The sequence below is a fragment of the Vulpes vulpes genome, chromosome 9 (genome assembly GCF_048418805.1).
Source record: "Vulpes vulpes isolate BD-2025 chromosome 9, VulVul3, whole genome shotgun sequence".
NCBI lineage: Eukaryota > Metazoa > Chordata > Mammalia > Carnivora > Canidae > Vulpes > Vulpes vulpes.
In genome coordinates this window covers 44511082-44529837 of record NC_132788.1, presented here as the reverse complement: position 1 = coordinate 44529837, position 18756 = coordinate 44511082, and the positions used below count along the sequence as shown (strand labels likewise).

The 18756-nt window shown below is 40.9% G+C and overlaps 1 protein-coding gene and 1 long non-coding RNA gene across 8 annotated transcripts in view; one reads left to right on the top strand and one right to left on the bottom strand.

Moving 5' to 3' along the window:
• FRY (FRY microtubule binding protein) overlaps window positions 1–18756 on the bottom strand; it is a 428782-nt gene that overhangs the window by 255234 nt on the left and 154792 nt on the right. For 2 of the 7 annotated variants that reach the window (XM_072719961.1, XM_072719964.1), the window contains exon 1: window positions 3488–3827. The exons of 3 other annotated variants lie outside the window; for them this stretch is intronic. Coding sequence is in view for 2 of the 4 variants with exons in the window: in XM_072719958.1 (XP_072576059.1) it covers window positions 2982–3051 (70 nt within the window). In the remaining 2 variants the exon portion in view is untranslated. Of the gene's footprint in view, window positions 1–2981; window positions 3828–18756 lie in introns of those variants that run through there. 2 more of the 7 variants (XM_072719958.1, XM_025996755.2) reach the window with 1 other exon arrangement.
• On the top strand, window positions 3367–18615 carry LOC112918660 (uncharacterized). Its single transcript, XR_003234731.2, has 3 exons — window positions 3367–3463; window positions 13847–13940; window positions 15240–18615. It is a non-coding gene; the product is annotated as an uncharacterized lncRNA (long non-coding RNA).

Sequence of the window (18756 nt, the reverse complement as noted above, 5' to 3'; positions counted from 1 at the left end):
ATCTGGCTGGATAAATAAATAAATAAATAAACAAACAAATAAATAAATAAATAAATACATCTGGCTGGAGCAGAAGAACAGAGAGAGAGGCCCAATGAGGAGTCCCAAGAGGGTCTTGAATGGTAGTCACAGACTCAGGGGCAAGAGGGAGAAGTGGTATGGACTTTGAAATGCTGGCAGAAGCCTCTTCAGAAGCCCCCTCTGCATCAGGGGGACCTTGACGCTCCAGGGAGACCACCAGAGCATTCCAGGTTAATCTGAGAAAGGCCTGTGGAAGCTATGGCTGTGACCCCCAAAGGGAGCAGCTGTGAGAATCACTAAATGGCTGTGGGAAAGTCTAGATATGACTGGGGAAGGAGCACAGGACTTAAGGGGGGGTCCCAGGGACTAAGGAAAGCCTCCCCCAGCTAGGTCTACAAAGGACATTTTATTTCCAGACATCAAGGCCATTTTAATTCCCAACTCCATTAAAATGAAAGGGCAGCCTGACAGAGTGGGCATGTCAATGAAGAAGACTGTCAAAAGGAACAGTGAATAAAAAGCTAACACATCTCACCAGGCAATGACTGATTTAATTGACTTGTTAATTCTTCAGAGGAGACAGATATACACGAAATTACATTTCCTCCACAATGTGCCCTTTAAAAAAAATGAATGGAAATCTTAACGGGCATGCTCTTGGAATCCTCTCTCCTCTTACTACCACCTTGTTAAGCAGTCAGCCATAGTTACACAGTTTGTTTTATTGCTTTTTAATTGTCGTACTTTTATAAATAAGCGCCACTATACAATTAGGAGCCCAGTTCTCTACTCAGGTATGTGGGCAGGCATCCTGGCCTCTCAAACCTATGATGCTGGCCGATGGGCTGCTGGCTCCATGATGCAGCCTCTCAGCCAGGTTACACTGAGTAGGTCAAAGCCCCGAGGCTACTGTTTTCTACACACAGACAAACTCCTTTCTCTCTTTGCTACTGACAATATGTAAAACCGAGAGCTAAGCTAGGTTATAAACAAGTTAGTGTTGCAATAAGCTTAAAGAACATGAAGCATAAAGTATATTTCCTCTTCCTCTTTCCAGAAAGGACTGAAAAGCATTCTGACTTCCAAAGGAACGCTAAACAGAATCACCAAGTTCACTCTCCTGTAATGAAGAAATGAAGAGAGAGGGCAGGTATGGTGTCTTATTCCCCTTTGTAGCCTCACAGCCTGACATAGTAGATGTTGAAGAAATATCTGCTGAATGAATTGAAAGAAATCAAAATTGTGTCCCGGATACTCTCAAAGTAGATACGAACAGTCATTTTGAACCATTTCCTGATGTGAGAGAGTGAGAGTGCCTCTGTGTGTGTGTGTGTGTGTGTGTGTGTGTAGGGGTGGGGGTGCGTTAGGAAAGGTGGAGAGAATGCACACTTTGTCTAGAGTAATTTGAAAATTGACAAGGGGAGAAAGATTCTAAAAGAAATCCCACTGGCCTCAGTATTGTCACACATAATTTTCTCTCTAATGAGACAATGACAAAAATTGATAGGAAATCATCTGGCCTTGGTGTACTAAAAATGAGGATTCAAAACCATATACTATTGTCAAACTCACAGTAAGTCCTTCCAGTTATTGGAAAACTGCTCCATTAAGAACTCTGGGTGTCAGATCCCTTTCATTTATCAAAGAATGGATAAACAAAGGAAGATTCATCCTTGAGTGTGAAGTATTATACAAATAATGGATCCAAGATAAATGAATTACGACTACAACAAATAAAGGAATGCTACTTGGGTGACAGTATGACTCCCAAATGGCTTCCCACTTGTAGAAAAACAGCTTCAGACAAGCCTCATCATGTATACAGTGGTGCAAAATTACCTGGGGAAAAAATGGTTTCTTTGGATATCATTTAGAGATACATATCCCTGAATACCTTAAGGCTGAAGGTACTCTGGCTCTTTTCTTAAAGCAATTATGGCACAGGTTCTCCTGCCCAGGTTCTGTTTACATAAGAACAATCTTGGCCACAGGTCATCTGGGTAGGGGATAATTAATTGTCAGCTCTTTGAGCACAGGTCGGTTAATTAGCATGCATGTAATACAGCATCAGAATTTTTCTTGGAAGATTTTTTAAAATTTCAAACAATTAAGGATCTGTAATACCTGCGGGTCTTTATCCAGAGCAAGCACAAAGGCTGATGGAGAAATAGAGAAGACTTTGTTTTTGAACTATTCAGAAAACACAGACATCACTGATCACCTGAAGGCCTCATTTTAATTTGATTCCAGCTCCATGATGCCTTAGAGGCTGTCCTTTTGAAATATGTTATTGCTAAAATCTTTAAGTAGGTCAGTAATAGAACTTCAGAAGCCATAACATTCTGATATCCTAATAAATGATCCGGGTCAGAACCTTGTTTGTATTTCAGCAAAGCTTGTTGTTAGTTTGGACTATAACACATCAGGATTTTCACAAATCCAAATATTACATAGCATTCTGAACATCATCCACATGGACAAGGGAGAGATTTAAAAAAAAATCCTGCAAATGCCTCAATATACAAAAGAGATGACTCCAGGTTTTGGACTATAAAGTACTTTTTTTCTGCAGACAATACCCTAATAAAACAATTATGAACTACTCTGAAACCCTGCCACACCCCTTCGATTAAACCACACTTCACAAAATACTTGGATAAACCCTTATCAAATAAACATTAAGGCAGAAAGTGCAGCCTAGAATGCCCCATCCTGAGCCCTGCCAGAGTCTGAAGGGCCATCTCACTTGAAAATTTAATCAAACGAAATCTACTGTGATTCCACTGCAGCCTTTGCACTTAAGGAAAGCTAGGTCAGTCTCTGACATTTTGATTTTCATAGCAGACCGAACCAAAAAAACTTCCCTGCTCACCAGCTTATGCCTCCAGTTGAGATTTTATTTCTCGAACCTTACGCAACACCCAGCAAACAAACAAAAAAGGTTATTTTCTATTACTCACTATTACTCCAGGATTTCAGTAAATATTTGATACTGATCTCAAAGAAGCCGGAATCCTGCTGGCTGGCCATGTCGGCGGTGTACAAAGAGGCTCCCGGGACTGTACTGGGAGCCGCCGGCGAGCAGGTACCGGGCGTGGAGATGTGCCTGTCACAGGTCAGTGATGTAAGCGGGGGTCAGCGCGGAAAGGCAGGCTCTGCTGCAGGTCTACCTCCGCTCGGGCAGGGAGTCCTCATTTAAAGGACACCGAGGAGCAGGGGAGAGATGCTCGGCCGCTCCTCCTCCTCCTCCACCACCACCACCACCACCACCTCCTCCTCCTCCTCCTCCTCCTCCTCCTCGGGGTCCAGGACTTGCTTCTTATTTGCTGGGTGCTGATCTGCCTGCAGCCCTCAGAGGCGGCGGCGGCCGCTGCTTTCATTTCTGGGCTGCCATAACCAGAGCCGCCTGCCGCCGGCCGTCCACATGCTCAGCTCCAGCCAGGTACGCTACCGAGGGAGTCCCCACCTGAACTGTGATCCGTTTTCCCTCGGGAGGGCGGGTTTCCTGGCTGGCCTCCCTGACACGGTGCAGACAGCTCAGCCCACACAGCTCTCCGCTGGGCTGAGGGATGGGCTGGGAGCGCCGCCCCCTGCCCCTGCCCACGGTCTCGACCTGAGCCACCACTCAGCCCCGGACTCAGCCGGAGGAGGAGGAATTTCCCAGCTTCTGTGGCTCCTCTCTCTCCAGAAATGCTTCCAGGGAGCAGCCCGCGCGTGAGCACTGCCTGCTACTTCCCCTTGTGTCTGTCCCTGAAATACACACAACTGCATGGCGCTGCAGCAAGCAAAGCTGCACCCCTGGATCTGGTTGCAGTGACGTTTTGTAAAAGCCCCATCTGTCAGCCTCGTTGCAGTAGGAAAGCTAGGCTTTTTCTTTCCCTTGCACTCTGTGCTTCTCCCTCCTAGAAAGGCTTGTCGTTTTGAGGCACCCCACCAGTAACCTGTGTGTCTGAAAGGGATGGACGCTCAGTCCGCTTGTTTACCGAATGTCAGGCTCCACGACAGATCTGTTTCTCAAACCTATCATTTCTAAGAATCGTCCAGGCCAGTGAAGCTTATTTATTTGTATTAGAAGGATAAGAAGCAAAGGCATTAGATTCCTTGCTGTACAATGGCTTTTTTAGTTCATGAAATCTTGCTATCAGGTGTCCTGATTTCGGTTAGCTTCATTTTGTGTTATCGTATAGCCTGGCCAGGGGATTAAATAAATGCATTTTAATTCTGACAGGCTGCCTTTGGGTAGATGGGATTTGGCCAGCCGTCTCATGCACCACAGAATAGTTCTCCCTTTCCAGCACATTTCTGATTAATATTTTCCAAGGCAATGAATAAAGCCATATTAATAATTATTGAACATAAAAAATGTTGGGCAACTCCGTTCCAGTCAACACACATATAGGACTTTTTAGACTAACAGTGCTTTTAAGACATGGGAAGAGTACAATATAACTTTAAGATGAAGAATTTTTAAAATTGAGCACTGAAGAGAACTAGTACCATGTCCTGAAATGCCCCAAGGCACCATCAATATAAGCTTTTCAAGCTCCTACACTTACACAAAAGCCAAGCCCTCAGCCACTAAGGTTTCCAGCTCTACTCATAGTAGTGCTTCATTCCAGTGAAGTCTCTTATCAGATGGACTTCCTTTTCATTTTCACACATGTTAGAGTTGATAAGCTAATTATGTTTTGTCACCTGTACTTTGAATGTATGGATTCCAAGTAAAACAGCACCCGAAGGTTTTACCTCAAAACAATAATCACATCCAAAAACAAAAACTAACATCCATACCCGACTTTCTGAGGCCTCCCCATGGTAATGAATGAATGGGGAGGTTGCATCGTGCCCTGGAGTTAATGAGCACAAAGTCTCTCTAGACAGGCCCCAGATTCCTACCTGGCTCCAGACCTTACTAGCTAGGAGACCTGGGGCAAGCTATTAATCTCACTAAGTCTCAGTTTTCTCACCTGGAAAAGGGGGATAATGATGGTGCCGACTTCAGTTGTTGGAAAGATTAGATGACATTATGAATAAAGTGCTCGGCATAGTGGCTTGCATATAGGAAACAATTAAGCTTTAGCTATATTGATATTTCTGATGAACCCTTAGTGACACCAGAATCGAACTTTGGAAGTTATACACATGGTTGTACCACTGGTATGACCTGGAAGGTCATATCCATATCATTTTTGGACACCAATAGAAACAATTTGGGGCTAGCAAGTTGGAGACATTTCAAACAGCTGCAATAAGCAAGCATGCTATTATATATCATTACTCAAGCATACAAGGATTATCTTGGTCCACCTTATAAAAGAGATCTTAACTGGCTTTTCAAAGTTTTCAATCCTACTATAAACATATTAATTGTCTGAGAATGCCACTCACATATACTTCAAGAGGAAATGATTATAAAATTTTAAATGCTATTGAGAAAAGAATGTTTTTAATGGCGTCTCATTTTCCCTGTGAAGAGGGAATCAGTAACTAAGAGCCCAGTTTCTGACCGTTAGAATCTGAAATCTTGATCATGTGTGCTTTTTTTTTTCCTCCTCATTTGAGTACCTTTAAAGAGAGCATATATTGTAAAAGAACAGAAAAGGCCTTTTGTTTTGTTGAAAGGCCTACAAATCAAATAGAATGACACCTGCTGCAAGCTGGGATAAAACATTTATCTTTTTGTCTCCTCTCTGGCGGGGGTGGGGACACTTATAAAAAAAAAAAAAATGTAGTCAGAACAGGCACCTGAACAGAGGGACCTAAAATACAAAATAAAATTTGAATTTGTTTCTTGCTTGTTATGAGACTTCAGATGTCATTTAAGAGGAACGAGGAAACTTTCCTTAATAATCTTAGGCAACCATATAATGAATCTTTAAGTAAGGGATTAGGCATAGTTGTTGGAGGCTCAGAGAAAAGTAGCAGTAATACAGGGAAGCTGAAAGGTCCTCAGGAAGTGGTATCCAAGAGTGGGAAAAAAAAGTCAGAAAGTGACCTGAGACATGATAATAACATCACCTATATTCATTCAACATTAATACTATGTTTGAAAATACCTATCTTATCATATTTAAACCTTACCCCCAACCTATGAAGTATTATTAAGAGTCCCATTTCACAGATGAGAAAATGGAGGCTTAAAGAGGCACAGAATAAGGTTAAGTTCATAGAGCTGGCAAAATTTAGGTCTAGTAAATTTTAGAACTGGAGTGAGTGAGTGAGTTATTTATTTATTATCATAAGCAAGGCAAGAATCAGGGTTATCAACCTTCTTATCCAAAATTCAGGAAGAGATGCTAAGACCCTTGTTATCACTACATAATAGTAGTGCTTTGGGCCTCATTGGCTCTCCAGGACTGCTTACTGCCTTCCTGCTGGGCTCCAGCCTGGAGAAGAAAGTGTTCCCTGGGGCCTTGCCCCACCCCAAAGGAATCTAGAGAAGAAGGCTGTTATTTTTCACATTATTTTGATTTGTCGTACAGGTTGTGGTCTGTAGAAGGACGCCAGACCCAGGGTGAGTGAGAGTGGCAAGCTGGCCTGAACTCTACTCTCTAAGTTGTAAGGGGGTGAAAATGGGCTGTGTCCACCCTGGTGTGTGCTACACCATCTGCCCAGTACTCAGGAAAGGGCACCTAATCGTGATCCATATAGTGAATGGACTGGTGGTAGCCTGGGTGGTGCACTAGGAACTAAGAAAACAGTATTCCAAGAAGGCAGAGGCCAACCTGTGTCTTAGCTTGCTGAGTAGTACAGTGGGATGAAGGTGGTAAAAGGTGCATGGATTGTACATCACAGTCTGTGGCTTTTAGCCATCCTGCATGAATTCCTACTCTATACTCTCTCTTCAGAAGAGCCATGTGTTTCTCAGTTGTGTATCTGTCACAGTCCCTAGCACACACTAAGTCCTTATGCAAAAAAAAACACAGAGTGAGCCACTAAATGAACAGACGTGTCATGCATGCCTAGTGCTATCTGTTGCCTGTGGGGAAAAAAATGTACAACAGAAGTGAAATCGGTTTAGGTTTTAATTTATATTTAATTTTTCTTTCCTAGCATATCTGACAATTTTTTTTGAGACTAAAACGTGTGGTGTTCAAAAAAAAAATGTGACAACAAAGCTAGGCAAACAATTTGGATGCTTGCCAATATCAAGAGCCATCTCATAATGGTTTTAAAGAGTCTGATTGAGTTGATTGGGTTAGGGTTGGAATCCGCCCCCTTTCCCTGTGGATGGCTGCACGTGGGCCCACATGTGTAATTATTGTCAGAGTGACATGTACATTCATGCATAGAATGTATTAGGCAGAAGAGAAATGTTTTCCTAGCATCCTGAGGAAACAAAGGAAAATCACTTTGTAAGAAAAACTGCTTTATCAATTTTTGCTCAGTTTAAAATTCTAAAAAAAGCATTAAATATATTCTATTCCTATAATTATGTATTGTTGCTGAATAAGAATGGTTCCAAGTCAAATTAAGCATCACCTGAGTTCAATGACGACAATTATGGAGAAAGAGCTTTGTTTCTCTTCATGCAGGATGAGGTCCTTTAGAGATAAAGTATCAAGATGAATCAAAAACCTTTTTGATATATTTTATATGTATCATTTGGGTTGATCTAGTGCTAAAAACCAGCAGAGAAAAAAATACGAAGTGATGCCACATAATGTTCATTTCGTAAACAGAAAACTCAATAATCATTCCCTTAAAAAATCCAACCCACACACGCAAATCTTCACAAAAATAGATCCTGCAAATTTTGAAAACGCTTACTCCATTACTATTCAGTACAAATAATTTTTTTCAAAGGAACTGAAATACATTTAAATTTTCTGAATGCCCCAGACTTCATTAAAGCATGGCTTGTTGTTGCACAGATTCAGACGCAAACAAGGAAAATCGTATCTCTTAAAATTGTTTTCATTAAAAATTAGCAGCAGAATCCATTTTTCTTCCCCCCTCACCTCCTTTGCAAAGGAGTTTTATAAGGAACTGTGAGCCATGACAAAGGAATCCAATGTCAGTCTAACTAATGGGAAGCCCTAGAAGGATTTAAGTAGTAAAAGGCATTAGATGGCAGTGAGATATGGCAGTGAGGAGCAGGGTCAAGCTTGAAGTCCATCCTCCTTGCCTCTCCGCACAAGGAAGGCGCCCTCCATAAGCCCATAGTCACCTAGGGTGTGTTACAAGTTTATCACAGGGTACGGGAATTAACATAAATTGAGCACTTGAATGTTGAAATACTGCTAGGCTGTATTTCAGAGGACCTGTATGGACAAACACCAGCAAAGGGTCATCTGCTGGCTCCTGCAAGGCACGTCTCAAAAAGTGGCATTGATACATCGTTACAATGAATTGGGACTAGGGTGTCTGTTAACTCAGGTGTCTACTCCAAGCATTATCATAACTGGTGAAACGAAAATTGGGCCTCTTTCCCAACACTTTAATGTTCCCAATATTTGCTCTTGAACTTTTACTTCAAGAGCAAATGTTCCACAGATATTGATTAGAAGGGTCACAATATAGTATGACAGAACCAAAGCCCTGCTCTCCCATGTAGAAGTTATGTTGCTTGGCCACTGAACATCTCCTAATCTTATTTTATCTGTAAAATAATGTTTATCTCATGGGTTCCGTTATGAGGATTAAATGAGCACAAAGCCAGGTGACAACTGTGGAGTGGCAAATCAGAGCTAGCAATGAACCCAGAATACCCAGCACAAAATGCTTCCTTAACTCCAAAGTCAGAGGGGGACAGAGACTGTTTATCAGAGGGCTCCCATCTCCAGCACCCCCTGCTGGCTGCCAGGGTAAGACTGAAGGTTTGTGAAAGTAAAGAAAGCCTAAACTTGTGCACATTTATTTAATATTTTAAGGTTTCTAACTTTTGGTACCTAGGGTAAAGGTGAAAGGAGGTTCTGATGAGCTTACTATAGGCTCTATATTTACGTGATTTACATTTCTTATTGACTTCTCGAGGTAGGGCCTGCATATTTGGATATTAACCTAGAGCCAAACCAGGAGATGTGGTTCATACATATTTCATACATACAAATATAAAGATTTGATCTCAATCTTGGCACAAGGCACAAGTAGTACTTAATACTGTATTTAGGCTGTATGTAAAGAGAGAATACGGGTTTCTTCCACAGCCTTTTATTGTGAAAGCACACAACAGTGCTGAAAACTTTATTACCCTGTTTTCAAATGCCACCAGCAACCAGAGAAATTATTTACACTGGATACAAAAAGGCCCAATATCAATAACTGCAGTAGGAGCCAACAATTAATTCATGATTATAAAATATTAAGTCCTTTCTGAAGAAGTAAAAATATGGCATTTGCTTTGCACATAATTATTTACCAAAAATGCACAGATTGATAATACTTAGGATAAAAAACAATCCTGTTAATCACCACTTTTCCGAAACACTGGTTGCTAATTAAGAAAATAGTTTTTTGGGACACTTGGGTGGCTCAGTGGTTGGGCGTCTGCCTTGGGCTCATGATCCTACAGTCCCGGGATCGAGTCCCACATCGGGCTCCCTGCATGTAACCTGCTTCTCCCTCTGCCTGTGTCTCTGCCTCTTTCTCTATGTGTCCCTCATACATTAAAAAAAAAAAATCTTTTAAAAAAAGAGAATAGTTTTTCCCTATAAAAATGATAATTTAACAATCAAAAAAAGATACATTCTTGTAGTTGCATTTAAATGTTTTGGCTATGGCAAGACATTCCATTATTAAGTGATTAAAAATTAAGTACCTAGGGACTCTGAATGTCTACCTTCAGCTCTGGTTTTGATCCCGGGATCTGGGGATCGAGTCCTACATCGGGCTCCTTGCAGGGAGCCTGTTTCTCCCTCTGCCTATGTCTCTGCCTCTCTCTCTCTCTCTCTCTCTCTCTCTCATAAATAAATAAATAAATAAATAAAAATTTTTAAAAAATTAAGTATCTAATTTTAGGGTAAGAACAAATATTCCCACTAATGTTCCCAATTTCATACACAGAAGTAAATATTTGGTTTTAAGTCATAAGAGGCAGATCAACTTTTCCTCAAAGGTACCATTTAATGTTTATAGTTTTGAAATCTAGAACTTTAAGGTCAATGAAATTGGGAAAAATTGGAAATTTTGATTAGTTTTTTTTAATACACTTGCTACTTAAACTTTACACATAGTAAATATTTTTTTACTAAGTCTTTCTTTTAGGTATGATCACATGTTTGCAGTTACCAACCCACAAAGTCTGATGGACTGGGAGTCAAGAAACGCTTTCTCCTGCTCCTTATTCTGACCCTGATACTTTCTACTAAATGAGGAACGCTGCTTCTAATCACCAGATGGCCTCATCTCCTAGGGCAGGACAGCCTTTGATTTTCCATATTATTGGGAGGGACTCCGGCTCAGGGAAAGTACACTGTGTAATAAATTATTTGATATCAGTCCTTGGCATATGTTACTCGAATTTTTTGGCAACAGATTCACCTTCTCAATTCTGTTTTGATAAAGCTAGTATCAAAAGGATCTCATATAAAGCACACACTGGCTGACTACGAGGAGCAGCTGACATGGGATCAAAGAGTAATTGGGAATTAGAAAGAGATAAATCAATGTGAAAATGATCGAGTTGTCTTCTGTGAAGTTAATAAGGCAGTACCAATGTGCTTTGGTGTAGAGGAGAACTGATGCACAGTCTACAGCTGGCCAAGACCTGGAAACCAGGGCTAAACCATAGTTGAAAACCAGTTCATTGTCATTGAGATGAAGAGTTGAGCTATGGAATTAAAGATACATATAACAGCCCTTCCCTCAAAACTAAAGCTCTGTTTTTTAAATTATTTCTTAATTTAAATTCAATTAGCCAACAGTACATCATTTGTTTCAGATGTAGTTTTCTATAATTCATCAGGTGTGTATAACACCCAGTGGTCATCACATCACGTGCCCTCCTTAATACCCATTACCTAGTTTCCCATCTCCCCACTCACCTCCTGTTTTAAAAAGGAATGTCTACCTCACTGAGCATCACTGATTAAACCTTCAAAGTGACCATCTGTTCATGAAGCTGTGTGGTTCAGACCCTCTGATCCTGCCTTTAGAGGAGCTCGGCAACAGTGACGTGGAAAAATACGTACATCACCTTCTCCACCCACAAGCACAGTTAAAACGTGGTAGAAAATGTCACTCTGAAGGCCCAAGTAAATTCTGGAGGATAGAGAAAGTCTTGCCAGGCATGTTTTTAGAAAGGGTGGAGAAATCACCACCCTATTTTGACCAGACAGGCAGGGCTTTGTGTAGGAGGGTGGGGCTGCTAGAAACTGTCTGAATGATGAGAAGGAACAGTTTAACAGGCTGGTGGGGAGAGCAGTTCCAATTGCATGGCTCAGCTAAGGAGCCAGAGAAAGAATAATGATCTTTGCAGATGGTCAGGGTAGGTGAGGTCACTTTGAGCATCCCAGGGAAATAGAGGTGGAGGGTCATAATTCCGATTAGTTTTGGAGAGACCCAAGCTCATGTCAGCCCTCATTACACCAGGTATTGGGCTCAGTGATCCACTCCTGAGTTCAAGCTATTCCTTTCTCATTTATAGAGTCTAGGTGATACTGTATGATCTGCTATTTGCAGAAGGTTATTTCATGATCTCAAAAGGAAATTCTGTAGATAAAAGGGCTTTGTATCCCCAAGGTGCCCGTATTAGGCTGCTCAGGGGCTCCAGAAGTATAAGGATCACCCAAAAGGACAAGAGGTCCCCTCTCAGCTCTTCCCTCTTAAAGAAATACATCATCACTTTCCAGCTATTGTGGAAGCCTGCTGGACTTTAGCTTTGGGAATAGGGACGTACTAGGGTTGTCCTGCTATTTACGTGGCCATTTGTAAACTCCAGGAATGTGCTGGTGGTTTGCTTGTGCCTTATCCAAATGCCACTTAGGTCTCTGGATAAATACAGGATGGGTGGCAACTGTAGTCCTGCATACTACTCCACCCTACCTCAAGATTTATTTTCCATCTTCTTTGCTCTTCAAGAGAGTTTTTTTTTCCTATCCTTTATAATTTTTTAAAAATTTACTGTCTATAAATTCTTATTTCCTCATCTTTATATATTACTTCCACAAATATAATTTAAATTTTATGTTCATTAAAAACCCTCAACCCAGCAGAAAAGTAAGGAAAGGGGACATGGATGTGGACCTTCTTTTGAACTTTTGGATAAGATTTCAGGACATTTCTGATAGTAAGAAATGTATTAGCGAGAAGGCTAAATCTGGAATGAACATAGTAATACTCTCTCCTTTGTATCTACTCATACAGATGAAGACATTGAAATTTATGGGGATCTGACAGCTAGGATATGGCAGAGTAATGATAACAATGATAATGAAGATAATTGCTGGTTATATGAGAGAGCCAAGATTGGAACTCAGATCTGATGCTAGGCCAGGCATGTCCAATAGAAATAAAACACAAGCAACACATGCAATTTAAAATTTTCTAATATGTACATTTATAATGTACATATTAGAAACAGGTGAAACAGGTGAAAATTAAAGCAGGTGAAAATTAAATATATTTTATTTAACCTAATATACCCCAAATATGATCACTTCAATGTGTAATATGTATAAAATTAGTGGGACACTTAATACTTTTTTGGTACTAAATATTTGAGATCTAATGTATTGTTTTACAGCACATTTCAATTTGGACAGCCACATTCCATGGCTCAATAGGCACATGTGGCTAATGGGAACCTCTAGGAGGTTCTTAACTACTTTGGAGCTTGGCTGTCTGGCAAATCCAACAGGCTTCTTCTCAGAACATGAATGAGATAAATGCATGAGATTACAATGGAAACCAGTTATTTTGAAATACAGTTATCAAATTATTTTAAAAACCATAAAACTGTGGTATTATAGAGACATATTTCTTTAATAACACATTAAAGAACATAACCTAGAGGTAAGCCTAACAATAATAATTTTTCAATAAAAAAAAACAAACAATGTTGAAATCCACCTAAAGCAACTGTAATGTGATGAAAAAACCCTGTAATTTCAATTGGTAGTGAAGTCAAAGATTGCTAATATTATTTTTGTTGCCTATATTAGTACTTGAAGAAAAGAGTAAATTTCAGTTAGAGGTTAATGAGAAGCAAAATGTAATTTTTTCCCATCTTAGTCCTTGGATACCCGGAATCCTACCCATGGATTTGCTTGAGAGCATGTGTTCTCACCACCTATCTCTATTCCTCCCACACACCACTCCTTCCAGGAGAGCTCAGTTTCAGGTGATTCTTGAAGATGGTCATAAATAATTGCTACACATTGGAGAAGCTTCTTATGCTTCCCCCCTCCCTTCTCTTGATTCTACTTCTTTCTCTTCTTCTACCCTTTGCTCTACTATGATGCTCTTTGGTAGCTTACTCTACTCAATTGGGGTGTTCAATAAATGATAACGTGTATCACAAGGCTTTTCCCAGAAGCTACTCACCAAATAATTTGTTGCTGGACTAGAGAACCTCAGCTAAATACATTCCTCACACTCCAACAAGTGTTGGATACAATACAACTGCAATACAAGTGTTGCAATACAACTCGCATTTGTGTGTGATCTAAATTGGCCATGTTTGAGAATATGTAAAATGTCATCCTCATGGTTTCAATAATCTCCCCTTCTCAAAACTTACATGTATTGATAAGTTGATGAATGATATCCTAAATTCTTTGACTATCCAAATGGAAAGGAGATAGGTTATATTATTATGTACACTTAAAATGGTACTCTGATCTTCACAGCTACTTTGATTTTTAAGATTTCACTTTGCTTTAAGGTGTGGAACTCATTTGGTGTATCAAAATCAGCATATGTTTCTAATAAAATAGACCAGGAAGGAACACCTCAGAGTGCATCATATAGTAACAGGGGTGAGTATGGTTTCATATAACTTTGTTTATATAAGATATATTCATACATACATATGTATTATATGAATATATACACATATGTGAATGCTGTGTTCTGATGTAACATGTACTTCTTATTGTGAGTCATGCTCAGAAAAGTTTGAAAATCTTATACTTTGGTGGTGGGGATGTAAAATGGTTCAGCTGCTATGGAAAAGTTTGGCAGTTTCTCAAAAAGTTAAACATAGAATTACCACAGGATCCCACGATTCCACTCTTGGCATATACCCTAAGGAATTGAAAACAAGGTCTCAAATGAATACATGTGCATCCATGTTCATAGAAGCACTATTCATTGTGGCCAAAAGGTGTAAAGAGCCCAAATGTTCATTGATGGATGAATGAATAAACAAATTGTGGAGCCCCACAATGGAATATTCAGCCAGAGGAAGGAATGAAATACTTACTGATCCATGCTCCATGGACAAACCTTAAAAACATCATGCTAAGTGAAAGGAGTCAGACATAGAAGGCTGCATATAGTATAGTATGATTCGATGTATAAGAAATAGCCAGGATAGTAAGTCCATAGCAACAGAATGCAGATTGACTGTTGCCAGGGGTACAGAGAGAAGGGAATGGAATGAACCTGGTTAACGGCTGAGGATTTTACTTTGGAGTGAGAGAAATGGCTTGGAAGTAGAGGTGGTGGTTGTACAACATTGTGAGCATATTAAATGCCGCAGAGGTGGTGGTTGTACAAAATTGTGAGCATATTAAATGCCGCTGTATGTCACTTTAAATGGTTAATTTTATGTTATGTGGATGTCACTTCAATAAATTATTGAAAGAAGAAAAAAAGTTTGAATGCCCTAGCTCTAGAAGGCTTCTCATTAGGTCTACTTTTCATTTGCCTGGTGTCTACTTGTGGTGCTGCTACATCCCCACCTAGTGGTGAATGTGCCTTCCGTCTGGACTCAAGGACTAGAGAGGCCTGATTGCCAAAACAGCCACCCTCACATGAAAAATAGTTCAATACCTGAAGCAAGTCAAGGCCCACACCCTAATCTGGGGTGTCCACCTCTTGAGTGTCCAAATGATGCACAGTGATAACCTGAAACCACTTAGAGCTTTTAGGCAGGGAAGAAGGATGGTTTCAGTCCTAGTTCTGAAATATTTCTCAATAAGTCTCTCTGGGATTCATTTATGGGTCTTTAAACTGGGACTAGCAGCCCCAACAGCAGCATAAGGATTAATACAAGATAGCATAAGGAAAGCACCAAATATTAGTTTCCTTCCTCATCCTTCTTTATTTCTAAGGATACTTGGTATGGACTTATGAATCCCAAACAAGAGGACTTGTATCTCCAAGGGAGCTCCCCTGCTTCAGACTGTCAATGGAAGAAACATAAAGACTGTGGGTGTCTGGAGCAAAGAGACATGGATTTGGAGGGTACAACCATAGAACATGCAGCAGGAACAACGTAACACAAAGCCAGGAGGCCAAAGCATCAAGGAACTGGTGAGTACCAGGTACATAACAGGATGGGAAGAGAGAAAGAAAGGAAAGATCTAGCAGACATTCTAGTTATTGCCACAAATATTGCCTGACTGGAGAGAGACAGACAGAAAGACAGACACCATCCACCGGCATGCGAGCCGGCTTACGTGAACGATTCCAACTTCATAACGTGTTTTGTAAAAATGAAATGCAAAGTAGACTGAAGTGTGGCATGTAGTTACAAAAAACCAATCAGAAAAGACAGGCACAGAGTCATGTGCTTTTCAAATTAGAAAGCCAAAGGGCATAAGCAACTCAAAGGGTAATAAAAAAGAGAAAGAACACGGAGGGAAGGATCACAGGATTAATTAGAAATAAAACAGTGAGGAAAAATTACCAGAGCAAAATATACTGCTGCCAGGTCTAAATATTCAGGATGTATGGGAAATTATAGGAGGTGGTGTGATTTGGCATTGGAAATAAAATCAAGAAATACACTTCTTACATACTTACAGGAATCCCGTGGGATCGATGGGGTGGGGGTTGAGCAGAAAAGAAAAGCCTGGCAGCAGGTATGTGGAGCCTGGCCACGCCCCCAGGCTGTCTCAGGGCGGCTGTGCTCCCAGGCTCTGCAGCCTTCCCTCTTCCTTCCATCCACCTCATTCTCTGGGGAGACTTTGCCTCATATGAACGCTCCCATTTTTCTGCCACCAAATCCCTAAGACCACCTTCCTGCCCCACTAGATTGGAGGGAATGCCTATTCTCACCCCATCTCTGCTCCTTGCCTTGGGACCTCACTCCCTCAGCCTCTTGTATCTCAACCTTTTTCTTTCTGAGATCATTCCAGTCTTTATAAAAGCATTTAATACATTTCATCTGAAAAGCAAACAATAAAACAAAACCTTCCTTATATTGCTCATTTCCTTCTAATTTCTTCTTACCTTCCTGAATTCTCAATCACAGCCTAGTGTTTCAACACAGTTGCCCTTCATGCAACCTCTTCCCATTTCCCTGTTAGTCCAGTCTAGTCGGTCTCCTGTGGCCACACTCCTGTTAAGGTGACCAACAGCCCCCAGTGAGCCAGTGGGCACTTCTTAGTCCTTAACAAAAATGGCATATCTGTATATTGGATACTGCAAAACCACACGCTTCTTCTTGAAACTCCTTTTTTTGCTTTCATGACCCCATAATCTCTTGATTCTCTTGCATGGTGAGCCCTGCCTCCCCTCTTCGAATTTTCTAGCTACCTTGCCCTCCTCCAGGTCAAGGTGAGCGGTGCTGCTCCAACTGGCCACAGACTCCTCTCCATTCTTTTGCCTTGACTAAGGCCTGCTGTCCTTCCATCAGTCCATAGCACATCTTCAGAGAAGCCTTCCCTTAACATCCTGGTCTAACTCCAGACCCACTGTTAAAATTCCTCACAGCTACTTTTACTTGTCTTAACTTATCATATGCAGTTATGCATTTATGCAATCATATTTTTATATGCTTTTCTCCCTCTTTGGACTATCATTTCCATTGGGGCAGAGTCTACATTTATCGTGTTCACCATTTTGTTCCTTGTGTCTTAGGACACTAGGTAAGGCAAGCACACAGTAGGCACTCAGCACATAATTTTTGAATGCACAGCTATTTGGATAAATGAAGGATTCTAACCAATGGCAGGGAGCCTAAACACATTAGTGACTTTACTCTGGCTGCTTCGGGTCATTTGGCCAAGAGAAGTATGAGAGAGAGAGAGAGAGAGAGAGAGCAAGCTGACAGCAAAGGGAGGTGAAAAGTCAAGGGGAAAGTAAGCTGGTAGGAGAATCTCTCTGTTCTCAGTGTTTGATATTTTTGGTCCCCTAACACCATCTCTGACCAGGTCAGGTATAGATGGGGCTCTTTTCTAGCAGTGGCCTATGGACCTGGAAACTGCAGAAGTTGCACATATAAGAGAGGCAAAGCATGAAAAGTATGGGGAAGGGAAAACAAAAAGAAGCTTTAAAGACAGAATCAAAGTCCAGAGGACCTGGAAGGGTGGGTAGGTCTTAGAAGCTACCCAGCCAAATTTACTCCTTATGTAGATGGAAAAGTCAAGCCTAAGCTCCAAAGGAATCACCCCAAGGTCTCCACTAGCAAGGGAACTGGGGTGGACTAAATCTCATGCCCTTTTGCTTCTGTATACTGTGGCTGGATTGTTCAGTAGTTCCTATCACTTTGGGGACAGAGCTCAACCTTTGGTGGTCATCCTAGATCCTTTCCTATTTCTCCAACTTCATGCAACACCTGCTTCAGTCATGGGGAACTATCTGCAAATCCCACAAACATCATGCAGCCCCATGCTGTTATGCTCTGCACCATGTATCCTGCTTGTTCTTCCCACTTTCCCCACTGGAAGCCTCACACATTCTCCTGAGAGGCTCTGACAGTAAAATGCTCCCCATCTGGCTCCAGTAGCACGCACTACACGGTCATGTAATTATTAGGTGACTTGTCTGCCTCCCACTAAACTGAGAGCTCCTTGATGGCAATGGAAGGACGCACCCCTTATTGCTGAATCACCAGCACCTAGCATGGTGCCTGGAACATAACAGATTCAAAAACGTGCTAGTTGAGCTTTATTTTTGTGGGTGAGCCCACAAGTAATGGATATAATAACATCATCCTCAATACATTAAATGCATAAAATGTATTCTTTTGCTGTACATCTGTCAAGTGATTGCCTATGGAACTCTACAGAAACAACAGAAGGAAGAACAATTTATTGTTTGACACAAACCAAAGATGAAAAAAATCTCATGACAGTATAGGATAGTTTGTTTTCATTAACAGCCAATCAGACAGATAGATCTAAACTCTGGAGTTAATTTTGAAATCTTCTGCCATTACCACAAACTTTCCTTAAATGCCACAGGCTCAACCCTTAGCAACACAGGGCAGATGAAGAATGTGATTCATGAAATCTTCAAATGCTCTGCAAACACCTGTCAATGACAAGACTTAATTTTACTCGAGCACACTTGGCTATCTGATCATTCACAGACAAGCAGCTCCAGCCAAAAAAGAGCACCACATAACTCACTGTGACTTTCTTGTCCATGAAGGGACCAATGAGTTAACACACCTTCACATCACCTGAAGGTCCACCAAGTCTATGAATTTCACACTTGCAGAAGCTGAAGCATTTAAATAAAATGCTTATGGCCAAAGAATCAGTCCAAATGCTGTTCTTATATTTGCAAACTTTCCTCTCAAGACCAATTGTAGTTATGCTGGTGACATTTCAGAATCTAACTATGAAGCGGTTATAGCTTTATTCACCTGCTCTTCTGTACCTCCAGTGTTCTGGTGTT